Raw genomic sequence first — 27,040 nt, 5'->3', positions numbered from 1 at the left:
GGAGAGTCAGTATAAAACACGATGAAATGATTTTTAAAGTGAAATCACACCAGAGTAAAGTGTGCACCTGTTGATTTTTATCTCTTTGGGGTTTTTTTTTGGGGGGGGTGGTCTTTATAGCGACCACAGTATTGTATAAATGACTAACCAACATAGGCTTTATATTTCAGAACATGTTCAGAAGGATAGCTAATGTTGCAACATTTTAAAGGGTTTTTATGGTGATTAGTGAATGAAGATTGTGATAACATAGAGACTACATGTAAGAGATACTTGGTTCATGAATATTGGTTATTCGATAGTCCCATTGCAGCTTGTTGGTTTTTATTTCCTCTCTTCTATAGCACCTTGCTAATGAACTTAGTATGGGGGGCTGGATACTTGTAAAACTATATTGTTCAGCAGTCTCTGTAATCTGACAATTTGGCAAACCTGAGAGTATAAAGAATTGCTTTGAGAATGTAGATAAAATTTGATGGCGAGTCTGAGCTTAAGTACTAAAGCAGTATTTAAATATTTTGCTCTTATGTTTAAGATGTTTTCCTCCTGTGGTACCCAAGAAAATTACATACTAAAAATTTTCTCAGAAATGATACAACTAAGGATAGTGACACCACAAGTAATCTTACTGACTTGAATAAGTAGAATCATTGGAATATGACTGCTTAATTATAATTTAATGGTTATGGGAGAGTGTGAAATAGGTTTGTTTGTACTTCATTTTAATTTTAATACTAATAATCTCTAGTAATATATTTTTCTCTCTAATTTATGCTTGCAAGGCCATAATCTAAATCTTTCTCTACTACCTAATAGGCTTAGTATGGTGTTAAAGATAAAAGAAACCATAGGTGTGTAGACAGTTACACTGTGGAGTTTCTGTAGTAGTCTCTGAAAGAGAAACTCTTAAGGGGATAGACTCCTTTCTATCCCTGTTCAGTTCTACCTCTATATTCTTCAGATTTATATAGTTACCACATAATAGGTCTATTTTACTTCATCTTTTATTAGTTTCCTTTACATATAATAAAATAAAAACAGGAGTTACAATACTGCTCATTGAAATATATTGCCTTAGAATTACAAAATATTAATGTTGTTTATTTAGTATTTGCATAGCAAATTCAGAATTCACTTCAATTGAGAATCTACCCTACCCTGGCCTCCATAACTACAGTTCTTCTTTTTCTCTGAGTTCTGCTATTTTATATTTCACATGTAAATGAGAACAATAACATTGGTCTTTCAGTGCTTGACTTCACTTAGCACGTAATGTTCATCTTTATCCATATTGTTGCAAATGATAGGATTTCCTTCATTTCGAAGACTGAACAGTGTGGTATCTGTGTGTACTATGTTTTCTTCATCCATTCATCCGTAGAGGGATGTGTAGCTTGATTTCATGACGTGGCTCTCATGAATAGTGCTGCACTGAACGTGGGAGTTCAGACATCCTTTGATTACAAAGTTTTGTTTTGCCAGTCCTGGTGTTATTGCTGAATTTCTTTGCTCAAGGCTTCACCACTTGAACTGCAATCCCCATCTGGCTTTTTCTTTTCTTTAAAAAAAAAAGTCTTGTGGGCTTTCCTGCTCAGGGTGGTGTCAAATTGCAATCCTCAGATTTCAGCCTCCTGAGTAACTAGGATTACCGGGTTGGGCCATCAGCACTTAGTTTGATCCCAAGTTTTTAAGTATCCAAAAGTGGTATTGTTGGATCTCTTTTTAACTTTTCAAAGAACTTGCCTTCAATTTTCTTTCACTGTTGGACTAATGTATAGTCATTCTCAATAGTATACAAAGTCTTTTAATACTTGTTAATCTTTTGTCTTTTTGATAAAACATATTCTGATGAGTATGATTGTGGCTTTGCTTTGTTTTCCTAAATGATTTATAATGTTAAGAAAGTTTTTAAATCTTTTTTTTTTTTTTGCCAGTCCTGTGGCTTGAACTCAGTGCCTGAGCACTTTCCTTGGGCTTTCTCAAAGCTAGCCCTCTACCACTTGAGCCATAACACCACTCCTGCCTTTTTCCACATATGTGGTAGTGAGAAATCGATCGATCCCAGATCTTCATGCATGCTAGGCAAGCACTCTACCACTAGGCCACGCCCAAATGTTGAGAAATTGTTATGTACCTTTTTGCCATTGTATGTTTCCTGAGAAATATCTAGTGAGGTATCATGCTCATTTTTTGAAAATTAGGTTTTTATTTTTTATCTAAACTTCTTACATATTTTGGACATTAACCCCTTAACTGATAAAATTGAAATGTGTTCTCCTAGTCTTTCTCAGCACACTGCCTATCTATAATGAATTTGAAACCATCACCGAAACTCTTACATCTGATAGTTGCTGGCCAAGTATTAAGTTACAAAATCAACAATAAAAGATTAGTAGCATGTCAGTTTACAAAAATCATAAGCTGATAGAGAAATGAAGAAAAGTCCCATTTTTAAAAGCCTCAACAAAATTAAAACTGGGAATAAACTAAATTAACAACAATGATGGTAGAAGTGAAGATGAAGGCCTAGGACTTTCAAACAGGCAAACAGGATTTTATATTGACTACAGGATGTGAGAAATAAACCTTACTAAAAAAAAAAAATTTGAATGAAAAGTAATGATCTCAGATAAATTAGTCATGATAGGGAATTTTTAATCAGAAAAAAAGAAATTCTGCCTTCAGATCTTTCTTTGAGTTTAGCAGACTTAAAAATTCTAGACATGTAGAACTTGAAGTTAGGTCTGTTGTTCATTCATGTTTACTGAACTGATACTTTTTTCAGGAATTAAACTTAATGTCTGAGATCGTACCATTCAAATCATGCCCCAGTTGTGTCTACTGAATTAGTGGTTTTCATATGTGGAACCATATTCTTCCTACAAAAATTCCAATATTTTAGTTTAGAAAACTGTTCTAAATCCAGAATATTTCTTAGATTCTTATTACTTTTTTATGTATCCCGAAATAGAAAATAAATATTCTTCCTACAAAAATTCTAGTATTTTAGTTTAGTAAACTGTTCTAAAGCCAGAATATATCTTAAGCTATACTGCTTTTTATATATACAGAAATATAAAATAAATGTATAAATCATTTGATTTTGTGGATTGTATTTTGTAGGAATTACCTGTGTAATGCTAAGCTTTTCAAGTATCAGTATAAAACATTTGTAATTCTCACAGTGACTTTTTGTGGTTGAAGACCTAGATCTTGTGACTTCCCTGCTCACACTTTTCTGATACAGATGCAACTCAAAGTCTCATGTGTTTTATTTCTAAAGTCATCTATGTATAGCTGGTTGACAGCATGCATTTTATCTTTCTAGGACATGGCTTTAGTTGCCCCTGAGGCTCCTTCAGAACAAGCTAGGAGAATTTTTCAAACTTATGATCCAGAAGGTAAAAGACTTTGGTTTAACTCTTTTTTTCTATCTCTCTATATTAGAAATATAGTGATACTTCCTATGTTCTTTTCAGAAAATTTATATTGTTGAATAAAATTTGGATTGCATTTCTTAAAATTTTTTTCAAAGAAATAATAAAAGTAGGGAAGGCATTGCCTTCATCCCCCTCCCCATCAAAAAAAAAAAAAAAAAAAAACCTAAGTGCTAATCGTGTCCTTCCATGTTAATACAGTATTTGTTTCTTAGGGTCTTGAGTTAGAGTGACTTTTCAAAGACTTTTTCCAGAAGATGACATTTTCCCTGTTTGATAATAAATGTCAGAGATCAAGAATCAAAAAGGGAAATATGCATCAGGTGGAGTTTCTACCTAACGGGCATAAGACCCCGAGTTCACAAAAGCCACCAGCATCCGGCTCATTATTATTATTTCTTAACTTACAAAACAGAATAGTTTATTTCCTGTTGGAATTAATAATGGATTTAAACATTTGGTAGTGTTTCACTCTGATTACTTAGATAAGAAAGTAAAAGACTTATATCCTCATATTTTCAGAGTAAGCCAACACCCACGAAATTCTGCATTAAATTCTGCAAGGTGACAGCCTCTAATCTCTTTCCTAATACTTTGAATTATTTGATAAGGAAGATAGGAAATGAAAAATTATCCACCCTAAATATTTTTAATATATGTTAAGTGTCAAACTTGACAAAACATGGTTTTAGAAGTAATACTTTTAAATAAAATTTAACATAAAATTTAAAGTATAATACAGGTCAAAGAAATGATGAATTGAGCCTACTTAATAATGAAGACTTAAGAGAATGATCCCATTATAAATGGAAACTAAAAGAAGAAAAGGTGATAAATCTATGAACATGAACTGGAAATGGCAGCGTATAATAGGGAAAAGCCCATAAAGCGTGTCCTGAGTAGAACAGGAAACTAAAGGGAAGTGATGGGGCAGGGGTACACAAAGAGGCTTGAAGTTGTAAGGAAATATTTTAGAGAACGAGTTAAATAGCTTTCTCCAGCATACCTACTGAAAGATTTATTTAAGGCACATACTTGGTTTCTGTTCATATGTAACCCCCTTTTATGTTTTTCTTTTATAAGTAATGTCACATGACAAATTCAAAAAAATTACATTATAAATAGAAAAACATTACATCACAATAGAGAGTACCACCACATATATACATATCAATGCCTGTTTTATGGTATATGTGGGGAACATTTTTCCCTTTACTGACATTATATTATGAGAGATAAATTCCTCACAGAATAGAATGGATGAAGTATAGAGTGGATGATGGTTTAAGTAGGCATGTTCACAAATTCCTGGGCAAGTTTTCAGACTATAAACTTATTTTGATTTAAAATGATTCAGAGGTATCACAAGACTCTTCTCCCAGTATAAAAACCCTAATTATTCCAAAACCACAAACAGAACCTTGCAAGTTTTTATACATATTTCATGAAATTTCCAGAACCAAATTTGAAACTGAATGAATGAGTTTGTTCAAAAAGAAATCATAAAAGGATATGCTCAAAAGATCTTAGGAAGCAATAATATAAGACACCGAAACTAAGGCTTTTAAAGTAGACATTTATCAAGTAGGAGACTTGTATAAATATATATATGTATGCATTTTTTGCAAATTTTTGTTTTTTATTAAAGAATTTATTAACATTGATTTTCATATCCTATTTCAAATGTCATGTTTAATAAACAGGTATTGAAGAAGGGAATCTACATACAATCACTGGCATATAGATTTCAGAACATAATTAAAAATTAAGCTGAGTGTTTATATGTCATAGATATATATTAATATCTGTAATAAAACATTATGTCTATAGAGTATATAGCCCGTCATAGATTTTTATGTCTATGTAGTTATATTTATATCTCGTAAGACCATATCGATAACTTTGAGTACCCAAATATTGAGTCATCGTTCTTGTACTGTTTAGTTCTAATGTCCACATATCAAGGAGACCATGTGCCTTTTATTGACTTATCTCACTCAACATGATTTGCTCTAATTTCATCTACTTCCCAGCAAATGCCATTATTTTATCTTGTCTGTTGGCTATGTAGAATTCCATTGTGTATATGTACCAAACAAGTTATTTTATGTTGTTTACCTCAAATTATTGACAACTCAGCATTTTAGAATTTGTCTTAAATTTAGAAAATTACATGTTAGCTGGGTGTAGTGGTTCATGCCTGTAATCCTAGCTCCTTAGGAGGCTGAGATCTGAGGATTACAGTTCAAAGCCAGCCCGGGAAGTCCGTGAGACTCTATTTATCTCCAAGTAACCACCAAAAAAATGTTTTTTAATAAAAATTTAAAAATTGCACATTATCTTGAGTGATTTGTAGCCTTATATTCAAAACCAATCTCTAAGTGGTTAAAAACTACCTACAATGTTGACAAATACGAAAGACCTTTATATAGTCCTAACTTTATTCTGCAGTTGGATGATAAGAACAGAGCTTTGGACATCTTGTTCTCCATTGCAGGATTTAAAAAAGTAATCTAATCCTTGGCAAAGACATTGTTGAATGTTGACTTAAAATGGAGCCAGTCTTGAGGAACGTGTAAATGGGTAGGAGACACCATCCATTTAAGGAAATAACTTGTTTAAAACTACCCTCATTTCTCCTACTAGACTTCCATCAGCATTCATTGTATGCTAATTTAAATCACAGGCCCACTATAGGATGTGTGTTCCTGGTCTCATGTTGTCAACAGATTACATGCCTCCAGGAACCCAAATAGCCTTGTGGCAATGGAATTTGTTGATAGAAAAATCTTTTCAAAACTGGGTTTCTTAGTAGGAATTGTAAGGATCACTTCATTTATTGAAATATTTGCTTAACTAGGAAATTGGAGTCGCTTTAAGTACCCCAAAAATGTATACTCATTTGACAGACTGGTAAGACTGCTTAAGGAAAGTATAATTTGGCTTTAAGGTTTCATTAAAGGTCTCAGGTATGTGTTATATGGTTAACTTTATTGTGTGAAAATTCTCTTGAAAATAAATCATACCATATTTACCTAAGAAAACTGATTTAAGAATATCTGCTAATAAACATTGTACCAAAAGTAATACAATGGTGATAATTCTATGTTGTCCTTTTATGTGATTCCAATCCCTAACTCTAAATCTGATCATTAAGAACAGAATTTCTTGAAGTTTTAATACAAATTCTTCCTTTTTTCCAGATAATGGATTCATATCTGATTCACTTCTAGAAGATGTGATGAAGGCTTTGGACCTTGTTTCAGACCCTGAATAGTAAGATAAATGGAAATGTTACTTTGGCAGTGCAAAATGATTCCATTAAGTATAAAAATATACATTTCTATCGTATTCTAAAGTCTACATTTGCATGATCAAAATATTAAGCTAGACACAGGTGGCTTACAACCTGTCAGGCTTAACTCCACAGTAGAAATTTGAGGTTAAAAGCCAGCCCAGGCAGAGCAGTCTGTGAGACTTCATTTCTAATGAACCAGCAAATAGCTGGATGAGGCATGGTTCAACTGGTAGAGTGCCAGCCATAAGCAAGTAAGCATTTGTTTGGGGAGAAATCAAAGGAATCCAGTATGAGGGGAGTATGGTTTAGCATGCACAAAGCACTGGGTTTGATTCCTCCGTACCACATACACAAAAAAAAGCTGGAAGTGGAGCTGTGGCTCAAGTGGTAGAGTGCTAGCCTTGAGAAAGCCCAAGGACAGTGCCCAGGCCCTGAGTTCAAGCCTCAGGACTGGCCAAAAAAAAAAGGAATCCATAATGAGAAGCACTTTTGACATATTTAATATGAGCTACACTCAACCTGCCTTTTAATAAGAAAATTTATATTTAAATTTTATAGAAAAAAATTACTCTGCAAGGACTTCCATATTTTAACATATATGTATACATACACATGTCTGTTTTAACATATTTGTACACATATCTATTGTATGTAGCTTCATTGAACATAGTAACAGTTTTGTGTAGTGTGGATGTTATGGATGTTCTCCTTACACAACCAGCAGGCCTTTGACCTCATCTTAAATGAGGGCAGCCATATGGAACGCTCTTAAATAGTTAACTGATTAGAGCTGTGATTCTGTATGTTATAGAATATAGACTTTTTAAAAGTATTTCCTTACTGTCTTGTCATTCATTATTCACTGTTATATAATACTATAATTTTTAATTTCATAGACTTAGGATAGCTGTTATCTATGAGAAAATATCCCTTGTATTGATAAAAATCCATATAATGACAAAAATGGAAACAAAGATCCTTTACTATCTGTGCTAACTTTATCTTTTGCTGCAGTTTTTTAATTTTTGCAAGTTTTTTCTTTTAATGAAAAGACTTCAGCTTATAAAATGCCATAAAGATTCAGCAAAAGCAACATGGAACACTAATATACACTTCTTAGAGCTTGGTTCTATTGTTTTGAAACCCAGGGATGCTATTTTTTTTGGAAGTCTGGAATATTTATAATCATATCTGAATTAATATGTCTCAGTCTTACTTCCTAGAGCTGTATTTTATCCATTTTCATAGTTAGACATAATTGTTGTTTCCAGCTGAATGAGGAAAAATTCAGAGTTTAACTAGTGCAGTAAATGGTAAGATGGATTTATTTCTTCTAAATGGATTTCCAAGTAGAGACCATCTTGTTTAATTTGAAAAGGAGAATAAAACTCAAATAATTTTAGTCACTGATGATTTATAGGTGGGGGGAAAAAGTTACTTTTTTACTTTTCAAATCTGTCCATTAGATTTGATTTTCTTTCTTCCATCAGAATACGTAACATGTCTTAGATTATTACATTAGTACAGTTTATTCAACTTTTCTAAAAGTAATTGGAAGGTTGTACTTTGGTTTACATTTGTAAAATACAACTTGTTAGGTAGGTCTTATTAAGAAATGAGTTCGGTATAGAGCTGCAGTTAGCCTTGCCTTCTTTTGTCTCACGACATGTAGTACACTGGATACTTAGTTCGCGAGGTAGGAGGCATGCTAGCCGAATGCCCCTGCAGGCAGGCACCTCACCGAGCAGATGGCAGGCGCATGGTGCTGGATGTTGCAGCCTGGCTGGGTCTCCAGGAGACAAGGCTGCTTTAGCGCAGGTGCAACTTTCATAGCCCTCCTAAGAACACTTACCCTTACAATGATGGTTAGCACCTTTATGAAACACCTGGTAACTGACCCCAACTGAAGAGAAAAGAGCTAACACTGAGCACGGTCTTTAGGCAGGAACCTCTCTACCTCCTTAGGCAGGCAGTCCTGAGCTGCCCACTGTAATTCCTTGGAGTCACAGGAACTGTCTAGACTCATCTTGGACTCCATCGACCAAAAGGAAGAGGTCCCTTGGGAAGCTTGTTAACCAGAACCCCTGAAGAGTCCCCCAGACACGCTTTTCTTGTTGCATAAGTGAAATTTAACTTAGCCTTTACAGTTTGAGATAGCATGGAGAAGAAAACCTTCTCAAACAGACATTTTCATTTTGTCTGACACACACTTGTCTGCTTCAAGTTACCTGGTGGAAGAATTTGAAGTCTTTATTTCATGGAGTTCCTGAAGTCAGGTTTTTAAGAGATGTTTTGGGTTATTTAATATACCCCTTTGACATGTTTCTTTTCTCCTTGGGCTTGAAGTAAACATTGTTGTAAGTTAAGTGCCTCATTTGATTGTTAAATTCAGGCATACCTATGAAACAGAGAATGTGCTTTTGGGACATTACAAGCCTAAGTTTTATAAGACATGATTTTTAAATGACTTTACCTAATAAGGAACAATATTCCAAAGTCATCATCATAATCTAACTTTTAAATAGTAACAGATTACTCTGGTTTAAAAATAACCCAGTTTTGGCAAATTAAATGTCATTCCTGTGTATTTGTCATTAAGGTTCTAAAAAAGAGCAACTCCTAGAATTTTTGGCGACTGAATGTGTTGTAGTACCAGTAATTTAATTCTGAAAGAAAAAAGGGCTTGTTTTTCTCCATTTGGTATCCACTGTTTTTCTTCTTTTCTCTCCATAGTATAAATCTCATGAAGAATAAATTAGATCCAGAAGGATTAGGAATCATATTATTGGGTCCATTTCTTCAAGAATTTTTTCCCGATCAGGTAACATAAGCCAAGGAAATACATTATTATTATCTGTGATTGTTTGCTATTTTCCAGCCCCTTTAAAATGTCTTGACATGTAGATATGATGCTGAGAAGACTTCATATATACATCACACACATATGTATACTTTTTCTTTTTTTTTTTTTTTCTTTTTCTTTTTTTTTTGCCAGTCCTGGGCTTGAGCTCAGGGCCTGAGCACTGTTCTTGGACTTTCTCAAGGCTAGAGCTCTACCACTTGAGCCTCAGCACCACTTCCGGTATGTATGTGGTACCAAGGAATCGAACCCGGGTCTTCGTGCATGCTAGGCAAGCACTTTAACCACTAGGCCAAACTCCCGGCCCATATGTATACTTTTTCTTGTAATGAGATCACCAGGTTATATGTCTACCCATACAATAGTGCAGTACACTGAGGGTATCAGTAGAGCTGTTTGGTGCTTTGTAGAAGGATTGATTGAGGAGAGAATAGTGTAGATCATTTGTATAAAATACTGTTGGAAATATGAGGAATACAAATCAGAAGTATTCCAGATGCCAGTAACTCGCTCATGTAATCTTTGCTACTCAGGAGGCCGAGATCTGTGGATTGTGGTTCAAAGCTAGCCCTGGCAGGAAGTCCGTGAGATTCTTCTCTCCAATTATCTACCTAAAAAGCCAGAAGTGGAGCTATAGCTCAAGTAGTAGAGTACTAACTTTGAGAGAGAGAAAAAAAAAAACAAAAAAAAACTCAGGGACAGTGCCAGGCCTGGATGGAGTTTAAGCCACAGGACCAAGGAAGTCCGAGGAATGCAAAGAGATTCCTTTTTACCACTTCTACCCCTTTATTTTCTCAGTTACTATTAATGAATTTGATAATTTTTTTTTGCAGTTTTTTTTTTTGCAACTGCAAAAGCGATGGTTTATTGTACACATGTCACATTTGACCACAATTATGAACAGAACTAGTCCACTATGTCACAGGCCCGGGGCACAGGATGGTCAGGGCAGGCTTCGGCATGAGCAAGGTGTGTTATCTTGCGGAGATGGTTCTTGGCGATCTAAGTTCTAGAGCCACTGGGAAATCGCGCCTGCAGTCCAACAGCTCACATCAGCATTCCCGGCCCGTGGCATGTCTCATTTCCGCTCCTGTGGCCTCGACGGGTGCACAAGCTCGTTTACTTGGACCTCTGCCTCATTTTTCTTCTTTTGCGCGTCAGCCTGCTCATTCGCTTTTTCCTCCACTTGGCTCTCATGGCACAGTGGCTTCTAGGAAGATGGCATTAAGGCCGAGAGTTTTTTTGCAGTTTTTAAATAGTAGGAAACAACATATAGGTGGTAAGAACCATTTCAGCTGCATGACAGAGAAACTTCGGTTTAGGTTTGCTTAGAGTTGTACTACTTCCTTCTGGGGCATGTCAGCTCGTTATTAGGAACCTGTTCCAGCTGTGTCTGTGTTACTATCCAGCCATTTCTGTGTTCTATACCAGTCTTCTTCTTTTTTTTTTTGTCTCAAGTGAAACATTTTACTACTGAACTGGATCATACATCCTAGTTTATTGTGGCATTGCAGTGGTTATCAGCATAATTTAAGTTGAAATTCTTTGTTCCAATAAAAATTCTGTTCCAACTGTTATAAATGTATTGGTAAATAGAAAACTTAAAGTTGAAGGATACTTCAAAATAATTATTTAATTATTTAATTGTTAATTTGATGTCTTAGTTAAATTACCTTCAACAGGAATTCATTTTCTAAACCTGTTATGGTTACTGTAAATACAGTGACTAAGAAAAGTTTAAAAAGTCACTAGAATATCACCGTTTAAGCAAATAGACCTTTTCAAACTGGTGGTTTAATGTTTAATGGAAAAAATTAGATATGTGTTCTGAAATTATTGGAAAGGCACTATTGGATTGTAATTTCTGTCTGCTACATTCCTACTACGTAAGGTTTTTGTTTTTCCTCTTAGTTCCTTTCTGGGATTTACTATCACATTTCAGTTTTCTTGACAAAGCTTTATAAATTATAGCACTTTTTTCTGGCTCTGGGACTTAAACTCAGGACCTGGGTACTGTCCTTGAGCTTTTTTGTCACAATACTACTTCCAGTTTTTCTGAATAATTTATTGGAGATAAGAGTCTTATGGAGTGACTTTCCTTCTCTGGCTGGTTTGAGATCCCAGCCTCCTGAGTTGGTAGGATGCAGGTATGAGCAGCCAGCACCCAGATGCACTTAAAATTTTTGAAGCAATCATTTTAGTATTTCCAGAAGGCTGCTGTCAATTTGTAGATATTGACTTCTTAATTATAATGAAATTTTCTGAGATTTTAATTCCATTTTATAAGATGTTAAAAGGGGCTTCTACAAAATAAGGTAGATTTGACTTGATTCTTTTTGAAATTATGGATCTTATATGTAACTCAGTCTAAATTCTGCTTACAGTCATTATACCTTATTAGCTCAAGGAATCTATATTTTAATTGTACTATTCCTTATGGTAATAAAAAATGGCTGTGTTCCCCCACCACCACCACCCAATTTTGCATGAAATAAGACATTTTCTTTGGGTTGTACTGTTTGTTCTCCTTAGTTTGTTTAGTTGGGCTGATTTCCCTGCTATTTTGGACATACTCCCCATCTGAGCTGGTCTGTCTCAGCACTCCTATTTAGTTTATGTACTTTCCTCACCAGAGAACATGGCCCTGATCCTGTTTCTCTTAGAGCAATTCGTTCTCAAAATGAGGTTTCTAAAAAGAGCTGGTTACAAATGCAGATTCTCAAGCCACTCCCCACAACTAAAAAGTCAATAACTTTGGAGGTGAATCTGAAGAGGATACTCAAGTCTGAGAACAGGTGCTTCAAGGGAAAACTTGTTCCATCCTTACCTCTTTACTTCATGAAAAAGCTCAGACTTCAAGGCACAGGTCTTTCTCGCACTTTTGTCATCAATCATAAGATGACAGTCACTCATTTTAGCGACTCTTCTCGTCTACTTTATACCTAACATAGCAACATAATGTAACTCAGCATCTCCTTAACCAGAAATATAGTCACACATGTGAAACGGGGAAAGCAGTGGGGAAAAACAGTGCCTAATTTCAGTATTACAAATACCACAGCGATCTGTGTAGGGAGAGCATCATGAGTAGAAGCTGAGTCAAAGAAGAAATGGAGATAGCTGTAAACTCTCCAAGACAATTTATTCACAGTGGGACTAACCAAAGCAGCTCCCGTTTAGCAAACACACCGTATGCACTAGGCACTCTGTGCCTTAATATAAATTAAATACTATTATTTTTTCCCATTTTGACAAGGAGTAGGAGGATAGAAAACCTACCCAGAATGGGTCTTTGCAATCTCAGTCTAAGCACTTTTTTCTCCATGTCACACTGCCTCATTGCCAGTGTTTCTGTATTTTATGCCAGTTGTTCATTATTGTAGCTAGAGAATATAAATTGTATTCAATTATAGTACAATGTTTAATTCAAATCCAGACAAGCAAGAGCCAAATTACTCTTCTTAGTGACTATTTACATTGACTCACAATTAAGTGAGTACATACACTAGTTTTTCTGTGTTTTGAGTAGGACACAAAATCTGAGGGCTTAGATTTCAGTCAGGAACATAAAACATGAAAAATTGAAAGCAGTTAAAAACTTAGTCTTCTAGTAACAATAGAAAAGATAATGCAAAGTAATATATGATCTGTTCTCCAATTATTTGGACAACTTTTATTTTTAAAGCTTCCAAAATAGTATAGAGTCCAACTAGTATGTGTTCAGGAAAAGCTTTCCAGGAAATGTTAGTTTAAAACAGGTCTTAAAAAGTGAGAAAGGAGACAGAAGAAGGTATCTGGGAATTTGTTTTTTTTAAAGCGCTCTCCTATTTGCAGAAGGCCAACAAAAGTCTTTTTATTCGAAAATAAGTCATGTTTGTCTAAAGAGAATTCAGAAAGTTGAGTAGTTAAGAGATAAGACTGAGACAGTAGATTAGGTTGTGTTTTATTCTAGTATTCTTGTGCAAGAATACTACAGAAGCTTCAGTGGGAAAGGAAAGGCAGCTCAAAGACACTGAAGAAGCTAGCCCCATTAAGGGGAGGTGGCTGTAGCAATGTTGAGACTGGGGCAGAGGTCATGAGCACTGCCCGAAGTCTCCCCATTTTCTTTTCCCTAGGACCCAGAGCCACAGTTACCAACAACTCTCTTCACTTAGTTGCAGTTGGAAAAATAAGGAGGAGCTCTAACCCTGCCTGGGTCTTATGTCTGTCCCTGATACATCAGAAGATGAAGGCGATAGGTACTGAAGATTGTCTGTAGGTCCTGAGGGTAAGGCCCCCGGGACCCAGGCACCTTGAGTGAAACCACACCATGGCCTGGAATGCTAGGTTGAGAGAGAAGAACTCGATCAACCTTTGCTGTGCAAATTTAGGAGATAATTTCTTCATGGAATGCTGTCCATTTATTGAAAGTCTCTCTGAGCACTGTATTTTCACTTTCAGTGCTCCTTGCACTGATTAACAGTTGACTATCCAAAATGGCAATTTCAGTGAAGTCTTTTTTTTAAAATTGTAATTAATAAGAAGGGTTACATTATATTCACCAGATAGAAGGTGTACAATCATTGCTACCTCTTCTCATGTGTTTGTCTCCATTTCCCTCCCCCTCTCCCCTCATCTTGTCCTTCCCTATCCTATTTTAAATAACCAAAAAAGCATATATACAGTATATCAGATAACAAGGTAAAATATTGTAACAATATGAGATAACCAAGGGACAACAAAAGAGATGAGAAATAACATAGTGCATTAAGAACATCACTTACATATTATATGGCTCTTGTTTCTATATCATTTAGCCTCATCCTGTATGGTCTTATGTATGTAGGTTTTGCCATATTGTGAACCTCTGCTAGGAGAGTTCAAGGTTTCTACTGATTATGACAAATGAGGGAAACCATTGAGCCTAAGTTCCTTTGAGTCTGGCTTACTTCACTTAATATGATCTTTTCTACGTCTTTCCATTTCCTTACAAATGGGGTGATAAAGTGAAGTAGTGATAAAGTACTAACTCATTATAGTTGGCTAGGTTAAAAGTATTTTTTATACATACATTTGTGTCTCAGTAAAAATAATACTAGATATTTATGAAAAACATTATTTACAAAGGAGACTTTTTTTAGAAATTTATCCTTTAAAAACTTAGACATATAGCAGAAAACATAAATGTATGCAGAAAAGATTGCCATGAAAAAGCAGCCTTTCCAGTTTTAAGTTTTCTATATTGTCTTGTTTCACATGATTCCAGTAAAAGGATGAGGATTTAAGGAACTTACATTTATCTTTACTACTAATTAAACACAGCCTGAAACAAAGTTTTAATAGTACTCTATTTATGTAATAGGGCTCCAGTGGTCCAGAATCATTTACAGTCTACCACTACAATGGACTGAAGCAATCAAATTATAATGAAAAGGTATGAGAATTTACATAGTAATTTGCCTTCAACTCGGTTGATGAAATACATATACGAGTGAGTATTAACAATGTCTGATTCCCCTACAGTTGCTACCTATGAGATTATTCCAAGAATCTTTTATCACAGCATATTATAGAATTGGCTATATTCAATTTCACTGAAATGAGCTTTGGAGCAAAAATTGTGTTGACAGAACTACATGTGCATGTATAGTGTTATTCTTCCTTGTATGTATTTCTAAATCAGAATTTATGGTTGATCCAGTGAAAGTCATTACTGTTACTTATATACAGAAAGAATAGATTTTTTAAGATATTTTAAGATAACCATAATGGCTAATATTTTTGAGCATCTATCTGGAATTGTATTGTCTTTACCTAATCTTAAGTTTCATACCATCTTATCAAGTAAATATTGCCTGTGCCTGTATATCTCACTGGACAGAGAAGGGAACTGAGCACAGGTAAGTAACATCCCAAAGTCAAGCAGCCAGGAATGGCAGAGCTGGGTTGGAAATTTTGAACTGCACTTCCTAAGTCATGCTCTTCCCACTAGGCTTTTTACCCAGTATGCTTTGCTACTGTGCTTTGTAAAATCATAGACAAAAGCATGTAGGTGTCTCTTTCCAGTGTACCACCTGGTTGAATACTGGGTGCACACATGTGGTATGTCTGTTGTATCTGCATTTGATCAAGATATTGAAGATATAGTAATACTATTGGAATAATGCCAAACATTCCTTTTCAATTTAAACTCTACTTGCTGATTTCATAAGTATCTAAATTGGAAGTGGCTATAGAAAAATACATTATAATGTAAATTAGATGTATAATTTTCATACAAATGAGGAAGCATGTTATGAGGTTTTATAAGGTCCATCGTATTTTCACAAAAATATAATTTATTGGTATCAGAATGAAAATTGCCAGAAAATTTGGATGCTGTGTGTGTGTTAATGTGTACTTTGAAGTTTTACAGAGCTATGTAATAGGTTCTTTGTAGTCATTAAATAGTTATTCATTTACACAGTCCCTGCAAGGTAGTCAGTCAAATATTATCCATATTTTACAGATGAGGCCTCTGAGACAGGGAGATTAAGTGACTCACCCAGAGTCACCCAGCAAGTCATTGACAGAGCAGGGATTGGAACTGAGTTCCTGATTCCCAGTCCTGTCCTTGGTCTGCTTGGCCACGCTACCTATGGATAGTAAGTTTCCCAATCATGCTTGTCACAGGCGTCTGACATACTAACAACAAAGCTCAGAAATCAAATAGCATTAACACGACAGGTGAATGTAACTCAAAAGCAAACCATGTTTGTCATTAACTTGTAGAAGCAGGATGTCATGAAGTTGTTCAGGAGCTAGATAACATGTTCAGAACATCAAGGGAAGCAGAAAGTGGATGCTGAACCTGAGCCGACAGGCAGAGAAAGCTAGATGAGGCCACCAGGACTCAGTCAGAGCAGCGCCCAGGTTTCTGCTCCAGTGCTGTGAGCATCTGGAGTTCTGGGCCTTGGAGAGAACTCTTCAACATGAATCACTTTTGCACTGGGGAAGTGAAAAATGTGAGTTGTAGTCTTAATTGACATTTAGAAATCAACACCATTAACCAAAATAATAAATACACTAACCAAAGATGCAAAAAATGTATTTCACGGCCGGGAGTTTGGCCTAGTGGTAGAATGCTTGCTTAGCATGCACAGAAACCTGGGTTCGATTCCTTGGTACCACGTGCACAGAAAAAAAGCCAGAAGTGGTGCTGTGACTCAAGTGGTAGGGCTCTAGCCTTGAGAAATCCCAAGGACAGTGCTCAGGCCTTGAGTTGAAGCCCTAGCACTGCGGGGGAGGGAAATGTATTTCACGTGAAGTATTTTTGAATTTCCTATAAAAATGAGAATCTGACCTAGTAATTTCTATATTTAATGTTCTGTTAAGAAACTCTCCTTTAAGGCTGTTTTTCTTTGGAATCCTTAAATAGCTTTTTTTTTTTTTTTTTTTTAGTTGGAAAAACATGATTACTAGGCTGGGAGTGTGGCCCAGGGGTAGAGTGTTGCCTAGCATGCACAAAGCCCTAGGTTCAATTCCTCAGTACCACATACACAGAAAAAGCAGCCAGAAGTGGCACTGTGGGCTCAAGTGGCAGAGCACTAGCCTTGAGCACAAAGTGTCCAAGTACAGTGCCCGGGCCTTGAGTTCAAGCCTCACCACTGGCTAAAAAAAAAAAATATTACTGTCATCTGAATCAGCCACTGAGTAAGTACACAGTGGTAATGATATACACTGTGCAATAAACTGGTCCACAAGTACCCAAAAATCAGAATTGAGGTTTTGATCATATGGCCATTTGTTGGTTGTAGTGTTTTAACTACTTCCAAGTACTTTGTTTCCTTTGAAAGAAGTTATCTAATTGCCAGTTCGTGTAATGTACTGATAAGTTTAATTTGATTTTTGCTTAATTTTTTTCTTTATGATAAAATTGCAGAATAAAGTATAATCATGAACTGGACTTCAGTAATAATAGCAATTTTTCATTGTATTCAGCTTTGGTTGAATTGAACATCCAAAGGAGAAAATAGTTGTTTTCAGAGAGCATAGCTGTATTTCCTTAGTGGCTTTCCATCTGATGAGAGAGCAAGAGCAGCCTGGGCCCACAGACCACAGCAGTAGGAAGGTTGAAAACACAATGTGTAGCTAACCAACTTGTGTAATGCTACTTCCTGTATCACAGTTCATCTGTGTATGCTTTGTGACTCCAGTGCACTTTTTTATGCATCTTGAATTCTACAGCTCACTAGTTAACAAGCAATTAAAATACGTATCACCATCTCATTTATAGTTTTATTTTCACCTTAATATGTAGATATTTCTTCCTCATAATTTCTTTCAAAACAAATTTAGATGTGAAGCTCTACATGAAAAAGCATGTCATAACTTACAGCTGGTAAAAATGGTTTGTGTCCCACATAAGAATTTGCTAAGTTTGTGGCCTGACTGGTGGCTTCCCCCCCGACAGGTAATGTATGTGGAAGGGACTGCGGTGGTCATGGGATTTGAAGAGAACATGCTGCAGACCGACGACACGCCCATCAAACGCTGTCTCCAAACCAAGTGGCCATGCATCGAATTACTCTGGACCACAGATCGCTCTCCTTCACTAAACTGACTTGCCTAAAGATTTGTGAGGAAGACCAATAACAGATGTCAGGAGTGGTTCAAGGCCGGCCCATGGCTAAATTAAGCTAGACACTGGTATCACTGATTAACTGTAAATAACAATACACACTTTTGGTGTTTAAAAAAATATGTTTAAATTATTCGTTTTTAAAGCTTTATGTTAAAGGTTATCCTATTTCAACCCTTTCTATGAAATTTATTAGCAAAATTAAGCTTTAGTCAAAATTCATCAATATAGACAGAGAATTGGTCATCTATCAAATAAACATGCAATAGCATTTTTATAGAGGAATTAAATTCACTACTTACGTAATCTTCTGTTCTAGGTTTTCTTCCCTCTGGGCCCATTCTGTTGTTAGCCTCCACAATGAAACACAGGAGTTAATTTTGTTATTTTTTTTCTAAAATTTGTTTTCCCTTTAGAAAAACTGATGAATAACAAATTATCGACCTTGGTCCTTGAACAACTGACATAAATAATCCTGGCATGTTTACAAAATAGGAACTTCCCGCTTATTCACAGGTGGAAAGGGGATGCCTTTTTTTAAAATGATAGAAGAATAGAATGTTTGATAGTCTTAACACTGTTAACTTTGGCTGTATTGCTAAGTACACTTTTCCAAATGTGTTTCAGTAGCCCTGTAAGCCAGCTTCCTTGTATACTTGACTGCATGAGAACATGTTATTACATACATAGTATATCGCACTATTTATTATGATCCTAGCCACTAGCCTAAATAAAGATTTTTTTTCTTTAGCTTTAACCTTGCATTTATACATTAGTGGCTCAAAATAGCAAATGTTTTTTAACCCTTTCTGCCTAGTAACCCTGAGAAGGACTCAGAAAAAACCTTGACTAAGAAACCAAAACTTTAGCTTACCTACAGCTCTGTTCACTCTGAGCCATCAGCACAAGTCCCGGTGGCAGCGTGTAGAGTAGTGAGCTGTTTCCTCTAACGAGCACTTCACTCATAGCAAGCCTCTTGATAAACGAGTAACCAAAGTGCCTGCTTTCCTTCTCTTGAGTAGCAGATCCTTAGTATGCTCCTGCACGTTTCAGAGCAGTGTATTCCATGTGTGAGTGTTTGGGGATTATTTTTCTTTTACCAGCACATGTAAGTAGATAGGAGCATGGACAAAAAGTAGCCAGATTTTGTGTGTGACTTTCGGTGACATTCTGTTTCAAGAGTATACTATTGAAATGCTGGCTGTAAAAAAAGTCCGTATTTTTGGCCTGATCTTGGCTGCTTCCAAAAGTACATGAAGTGCATTATGTCAGAATTAACTAGCTCCATAAATTATAAATTCTCATGGGATTCTCTTAATAGAATTTAGACATTTATGGTAGATCTTATAAACATCTACCTATAAAATAGTTTATAGTTCTATGACTATTGCTGTACAACAGACCATTTCAAAGCTTCTTAGCATAAAATTGTCCTCACAGGCTTATTATATTGATGTAAAAGTAACAATTTCATGCATGTAGTCACTCAAGTGGTTAAATGGCACAGCAAGTGGACAGCTTGCCACTTCCTATCTGGAAGCTCAGCTGAGTCCCTCAGTGGGCAAGCATGACTATGAGAAATGAGTTACTGTGATGTTTCTAAATATTGTACTTGAGTTTTCTAGCTCTATTCAGTCAATATTGGGCATTATAAATTGTTTTTACAGTACTAGGTTTGAACTCAAGGTCTCATTTCCTTTACAACCTGAGCCAAACCTACAGCCTTACTTTGTGCTGGCTATTTTGAGGAGATGAAGACTACTGGCCTTTTCTGCCCAGGCTGGCCTCTAAACTACAATCATCCCTATCTCATCCTCTTAAGTAAACTAGGATTGCAAGTGTTAGCCACCAATGCCCAGTTTGTAGTCATTTTTTCATTTTTAGCTTACTTATTTACCTACCAATTGATACATACTATTTACCCTAACCATGAGATATAAGAGGGAAATACTCCATTTTAAAGGAGAAGATATACAGATATATTGCGCATTTGTCAAAATAATAGCCATATTTAATATTTAACCCTCCAAATAATCCAGCCATATAGGAATAGGCTGATAGTAGGAGTTTCCAAAAGAGGTCTAGAAACAAGTTCTGACCTCATTATGTCAGTAATCACTTCAGTGAGTGTGGGATCTTTTCAGAAACAATCAGATCATATTTATAGCTGTAGTTCTGGTGACAGTTTATAGCTGGGAATCAGCCGAGCTGCGTTAAATGGAAAATGCACTTGTCAACCATTATCTTCACCCATGAGCCAGAGTAAGAGGAACTCTATGCATTGATGGCTTTGTTTACCATCTGGAGTTGTCATTTTCCTGGTTGTTTTCAGGAAATGTAATATCTAGCATAGGCCTGAATAAGAGGTACCATACTAAGACTCCATGGCCATAGAGTTCTTACTCCATGAAATGATGTTGAGTGACCCAAATGAATCTTCAGGTAAGATTGCAAGAGTAGGTCAAAATCTGTAGCAATGAGATAGGAAAGATGGCTTTGGAGAAAGGATGCTGTCTCTCCTAACACTGAATCAAACCTTGGAAGGACTGAAGCTATGGTTTGGAATAGAAGTACTCATTGCATCCAGGAGCTGAGATCAGAATGAGTAGGTCTGGTGGCTCCCTGTCTCCGGAGGAGGCTATGGGAAGTGATTAGGATGAGGTCGATGTCGATAGCCCTGTTTAATAGCTTTCAGTGGATTAGCCTGTCTTCATACATAGACACAGTGTATTTTGTATTATTCACCTTCCATCATTCTCCTTTCCCTCTCATTCTCCCTAAACAGCTATACTTTACAAAATTACATTCCCCTTGTGTGTCCATGTATATTAATTTCTTCTTTAAAGACATAAATACAAGTATGTACAAGTACTGTTTCAGAACTAAATACCGCCAAGTTACCCAAAGATACATCTTCCACTACTTGAAACTTCATTTGGCAGTTTCTGGATGGAATTCAAGGATAGTGGTTTCAACAACAAAATATACCCAGAAAAATTCATGGTGGATTTCCCAACCTAACAGGAATTCACACTCACTGCTTCCTGCTTCTTACAAGCAACAATGACATTTCTATACATGGTCTTCTATTAGGACAATTCTCTATGGGTATGAAATTTACAAACAGGTGTTTAGAGACATCCGCCTGGCATTACTTAGGCCAATGTTAGAAGAACAGAAAGTATGGAAAGTAAATTGATGAAAAAAAAAGGCTATGATAAAACATAGGAAAGAAAGGTAAGCAGGACTTGGTTTGAGTAATATTGGATATGGTAAGCAAAAAGGTTTTTTTTTTTTAAGTATTTATTTGAGGGGCTGTGAAAATGAAATTCAAAATCATTTGGAATCAAATGCAAGGGACAGAATGATCCGTTCTTTGGGGGCACAGGTTGAATTTCAACATATTTAACATGATTTATAAGTTGTCACTAGGTATCTGGCTTAGACACTGAGCTAGTTTCTAGGATGCAGCAGCTTCTTCCCTAGGGGATCTTACATTCCATTGCAGAGAGGCAGACCTTAACCACTGTAAACAAATAAAATAAGTTCCATTACTGCCATATAAAACTAGGAAATAGGAAGAGAAAGAAAGGGACAATTAGAGGCAGTGGGAGCCTTCTTGTCTCAAGGAAGCTGCCACCCAAGTGATGAAAGTAAGTCAGCTCCACATCTTAGAGGAAGGCATTCCAGGTACAGTAAAAGCAAGTAGAAGCTAAGTGCCAATGACCCTGTCCTGTAATCTTAACTACTCAGGAGACTAAGATCCGAAGATGATGGTTGGAAGCCAGCTCAGGCAAGAAAGCCCATGAGACTTGCGTCTTGAGCTGTGGCTTAAGTGGGAGAGCACAATCCTGAGTTTAAGCCCCATGACTGGTGCCCACATACACATATACACACACAGAGTAAGTAGAAAGGCCCTGAGGTTGTAAGCAGGTTTGCATGATTGGAAGCCAGGAAAGAGACAAGGAGAAACGTTTGTTTGGGGAAAGGAGACAGGTCAGGTGATAAAGGAGCTTCAGGGCACAGTGACTAGGTGGCTTTTATTCTAACACTGGAAAGCATTTAATAAGGGAGTGTTAGAGTATCAATTAAAAGACCACTAGGGCTAGAGATACATCATAAAGGACAAAATGTGGAGGTGAGATACCATGAAGAGGCTATTTCAGGACTTCAGGCAAGACACGATGCAGGAGGAAAAGCTAGCGTCACCTGCTGATGGAATCAAGGTGGACTGGAGGAGAAAACAGTCTTGCAAGACTGGTACCTGAGGAACTTAGAGACAGAAAATGAGACACATTGGTAGAGAGAGAGGGAGGGACAAATACAGAGAGAGACAGAATTTGACAGCAAGAGAGTGAGTACAGCCAAGATACTGCACACAGGCCAAATCTCTAGATATCAGCAAACGTACATCCAGTTAAGAGTCTAGGTGAAAGGTTAACACTGAAGATTTGTCAATCTAAATATGGGTGAAGTGTTCACATACAGCGAGTCATACAAAGGAGAAGAGGCAGAGGGCTTGCTTCGAAGTAGAGACATTCAAGTAGGCCAAATCTAGATGGTGTACTAGCGATGGCCATTTCAGTTGGTTTGTCTATTCTGAGACAAGGTGTGTATGCCTGTGCTCCTCTTCTTGGTTGTGGGCCCAGCCCACAAACGACTGAGGCTTTTGAAACAAACCCTGTGAGGAAGGTTTTCACAGGTTTTCATTGCTTTGATGAAAAATTAAACACAGCAACAGCTGCATCCCCGCCATCCACTGCTTGGCAAGTGTTTGCTGTATCCCTTCCCTTGTGCTACGTTTCTCCACAGCACTGTAACAGTTCATCAATCCGAAACCTCTCCTACACCTGGGCATGAATCTTGCCTGCTCAATGATGTACCCTCAGTACCTGGCATCTGGCACACTCTCCGGCACTTAAAAAGTACAGAGTGTAAATCGGATAGGGAAGGGGGGAAAACAAGGTGAGGGGCCGGGGTTGGGGGAGGGAAATGGGGACCAAGATATAAGAAAGGGCATCAATGTATGTGAAGTAATGCACCTTCTATCTGGTGAATATAATGTAACCCTTCTATTAATTATAATAAAAATATATGGGAAATAAGTACAGAGTGTATGAATTAGTATGCTAATCAAATAGAGTTCCAATGAGCCACACACAGCACTGCTGGCTTTGGTGTTAGTTCACTGGGGGTAAGAGTCTCACAGACTTTCCTGTCTGAGCTGGCTTTATCTCTTTTTTTTTATTTTTTGCCAGACCTGGGGCTTGAACTCAGGGCCTGAGCACTGTCCTTGGGCTTTCTCAAGGCTAGAGCTCTGACACTTGAACCACATCACCACTTCTGGCTTTTTCTGTGTTTGCTGTACTGAGGAATCAAACCCAGGTCTTTGTGAATCCTGGGCAAGCAATCTACCACTAGGCCATGCTCTTGGCCCCTGAGCTGGCTTTGAACTGCAATCCTCATATCTCAGCCTCCAGAGTTGCTAAGATTACAGGTGTGAGCCACCTGCATCCAGCTTTCCTAGTAATTTTATGACTTTTACAACAAATAGCACATTCCACCATTTTATTGATCAAGAAAGTTCCTGCCTCTCTTGATTATTTTGTACTGGTAAATCAACTTTCCTCTTGATTTTGACTTGACTTTTGAAACCTCACTAGCTTCATGCAATCTTTATGGAACTAAATTACATTTTAGCATGCATGGAGTTGATTATAAACTCCAACAAAGCCTGACTTGTACAAGCTCTTTGACTCCAGTTGACTATTTTGGGGGATGCCTTTGCTTACTAACTTCAACCCCACATCTGAAAGGAAAGACATAAAACCCTTCACAACACTCAAAGTCTTGGCTACAAAACGCTTGATAAACTTTTCAGTCTATTTTTATCCCTACTTTGCAATCCAAGCAAATCTAAAACAGACCAAGCATGTTTTTGATAAGACAGAAACTTGCTACCACTGTGACAGTATAAGAAAAATGAAAAATTACTTGTCTTCTTACCACTTATAAATAAAATAAGATAACATAAATTACATGTACCAAACAAATAGCTGGAAGCAGCTTAAGGGTTTTAGCAATATCAATAAACAAGGAAAAACACTTTATCACTGCAGATTAAGCAGTGTCAATATTTCTATTTTTAACCTTGCATTACAGTGAGTAGCATATGTGAGGGTGGAAAGGAAAACTTGGAGTACCCCATTAACTCCTTGGAACCACATGTGACTAGAATTACAGATTTAGGGGTATTTTATGAATTCCAAAACTGCCTTATCATCCCTTCGAACTTTCATGTTTGCGCAGATAGTAGAAGGAACTCCCTGCCCCATCCCCAAAAGAATGATGAGTTCAGAACTTTCATTGTGAAAGAAAGTACAAATTCTACAAAGGTCACTTTTGTGGCTTTTGTAGCAACAGAACAGACAGGAGGCAAGAAGCTGTTAACTGCTATTAAGCATTTCACAAGGTTGGATCTCACGGCAGGTCTACTTGTTGATATGAGAACTGTAAAACACCAACACCACGTGATCGTGAACACAGACCACTGAGCATAAGCAGCCCCTTAGAATATGGCGAAGTTGGAGGAAGTCTTTCTTGGCTACGTTCTAAGACTATCTTTGCTCTCACATTTCTTAAATTAGGGCCTGAATTAATTAGCATTCTTTCTGTCCTCCCTGTCCTCAGCCCAGAGCTACAAGATTTAGCTTACTGTGCTAGAACGTTAGAAATAGAAGTCCAACAGAACGGAATGGGTCCAAAAGGAAACCCATGCATGTGTTTACACATGTGGGCTTGATATGTGGATTTTCAATCAAGTGGGGAGGAAGGCTGAATTACTTAGCTCTGCAACTCTCCTGTATCCATATACGAAAAGTAATTTGACGTCTGCATACACTGTGTCCTAAACACAATTGTATTCTACACCATGGCAAAGGTGGTAAAAGGTTCTAAGTTACTTTTAAATGGTCTTAGGAGAGGACTTTTTACGCATTATATAAAGAGAAAAAAATGATGTACAAAGTTTGTAAGTTCTGAATATAGAAAATCACAGGAAACATTTAAAAAGTGATTACTTAAAAAATTACATATATTGTGCTTAATTGGTTATTTAAAATTGGATAAGGAAGGGGGGAAATCAAGATGAGCGGGGGGAAGGTGGGAGGGAAATGGGGACCATGTCATGGGAAAGGGTATCAATGTTTGTGAAGTTATGCACCTTCTATCTAGTGAATATAATGTAATCCTTCTATTAATCACAATAAAAATGTATTTTAAAAAATTACATATATATGGCTGACTAAAAGCTTTCAGTTAGCTTTTATGCTAAAATCATTAGAAAATAGGTGTAGGATGTGACAGGACTTTCATTAATAAAAACACCTCTCAGTCTTGATTTCCCTCTTGAAAACAGGAGCAATATACATAAAGAGTACAGTGTTGGCATTATATTTGAAGTGTTCAGTAAGAATAGTTATATTCATTACATACCTCTGTGTTGTATACACAAGTCCATCTATGCAAGTCAATTCTCCCAGCTTACTTAGAACAGTCCATTTTGTGGAACTAAACACCTCTGTCCAAGGGCCAAGTTAGAGATTCTTTTTTATTTTCTTTTTTTAATCCTTATTGTATTTTTTCCACAAACATGTTCATTTTATAAGAAAAAAATTTATTTGAATTCAGTATTCTAGAAAATTACATATGGCTCTAGAATATTACAACCTATGGAAGTTTTTCTAAAATATATATTGAGTCAAATGTTAGCAATTCCAATACTATGAAAAATATTTTCTGGCTCCCAGACATAATGATGTGAATTTTTCAACACTATATATGTGCTTCCTGTCCATCTTTTTCTGTATGGCCGATTAGCATGCAAAACATGAACTAAATAATTTAATAAAAAAGCAAGTTGTACAGCTGCATACTGATACTAATTTTAAAACACTGTCAGTAAAACTTGGAGATTCTCCATCTATAATCCATTTAATAGGATGACAATTTGCAATGTCATAATTTCAAGTATTTTCTTTGTTCACTGGTTGCCAGGATTATATGCCAATAGATTTTTGTGACTACACCTATTATTTACTTATTTTTAATTTCCTTAAAATTTAACTTGTTGTGTGTGTGTGTGTGTGTGTGTGTGTGAGTGTGTGTGTGTGTGTGTGTATATATATATATATATGTATATATATATATATATATATATATTGGTTTTCAGAGATCTGAGATGTTTGGTGAGAACACAAAGGGTGTTGCATGATTCTTTCAATACCCAGGTCTCATGGGACAGGAGCTCAGAGTTTCATGGACCACAGATGTGGCAGAGTCTGGAATGGATGGCTGTGGGCCACTTTGTCTTATGACCAGCAAAAGCTTTGCAATGCACACAGGATTCATGAGCACCAGTGGGTCATCTTGAATTTCCTAATTCTGGGCTGGTGAGCTGTTAATGGACTCACTAAAGTCTTTCCAGTGACTGTGTTTTTTGAATACTTCCACTGGGGGAAAAACATCTGACTTGTAGAGAGGAAAAAAAATCCTTTTTTTTCTTTGCACACTTAAAGAACACAAAACAATCTCTTATATTCTAACCTTATCTCTTAAAGCTAAACTTTAGGGGGCCCACACAGGTACATAAACACACACACACACACACACACACACACACACACACAGCTTCTGGCCAGAACCTTGTGGGAACTGAGATGGAATTCAGCCCTGCCAACTACCTTCTGATTTAAACAAGGATCTCCGTTACAAAGAACAAATTTAGCCCCAACTCCAGATGCATTTGAAATTGGGACATAATCCACCTCTCACACATTATCACCCCA

At 36.6% G+C, this 27,040-nt stretch overlaps 1 protein-coding gene across 2 annotated transcripts in view; it reads left to right on the top strand.

The window, feature by feature from the left end:
• The window catches only part of Mindy3 (MINDY lysine 48 deubiquitinase 3), a 62,113-nt gene extending 38,965 nt beyond the window's left edge, over positions 1-23,148 (top strand). The window contains exons 11-16 of one of the 2 annotated variants that reach the window (XR_016532700.1): positions 3,329-3,401; positions 6,641-6,713; positions 9,469-9,556; positions 14,937-15,008; positions 16,083-16,218; positions 16,346-16,510. Coding sequence is in view for 1 of the 2 variants with exons in the window: in XM_090318952.1 (XP_090175078.1) it covers positions 3,329-3,401; positions 6,641-6,713; positions 9,469-9,556; positions 14,937-15,008; positions 18,027-18,176 (456 nt within the window). In the remaining variant the exon portion in view is untranslated. Of the gene's footprint in view, positions 1-3,328; positions 3,402-6,640; positions 6,714-9,468; positions 9,557-14,936; positions 15,009-16,082; positions 16,219-16,345; positions 16,511-18,026 lie in introns of those variants that run through there. The other variant, XM_090318952.1, reaches the window with a different exon arrangement.
• The last annotated feature ends 3,892 nt before the right edge of the window (positions 23,149-27,040 follow it).

Source organism: Megascapheus bottae, chromosome 26 (assembly GCF_031878675.1).
Source record: "Megascapheus bottae isolate mThoBot1 chromosome 26, mThoBot2.hap1, whole genome shotgun sequence".
NCBI lineage: Eukaryota > Metazoa > Chordata > Mammalia > Rodentia > Geomyidae > Megascapheus > Megascapheus bottae.
The sequence above is the reverse complement of the archived record's forward strand: the minus strand, read 5'-3'. Positions and strand labels throughout refer to the sequence as shown.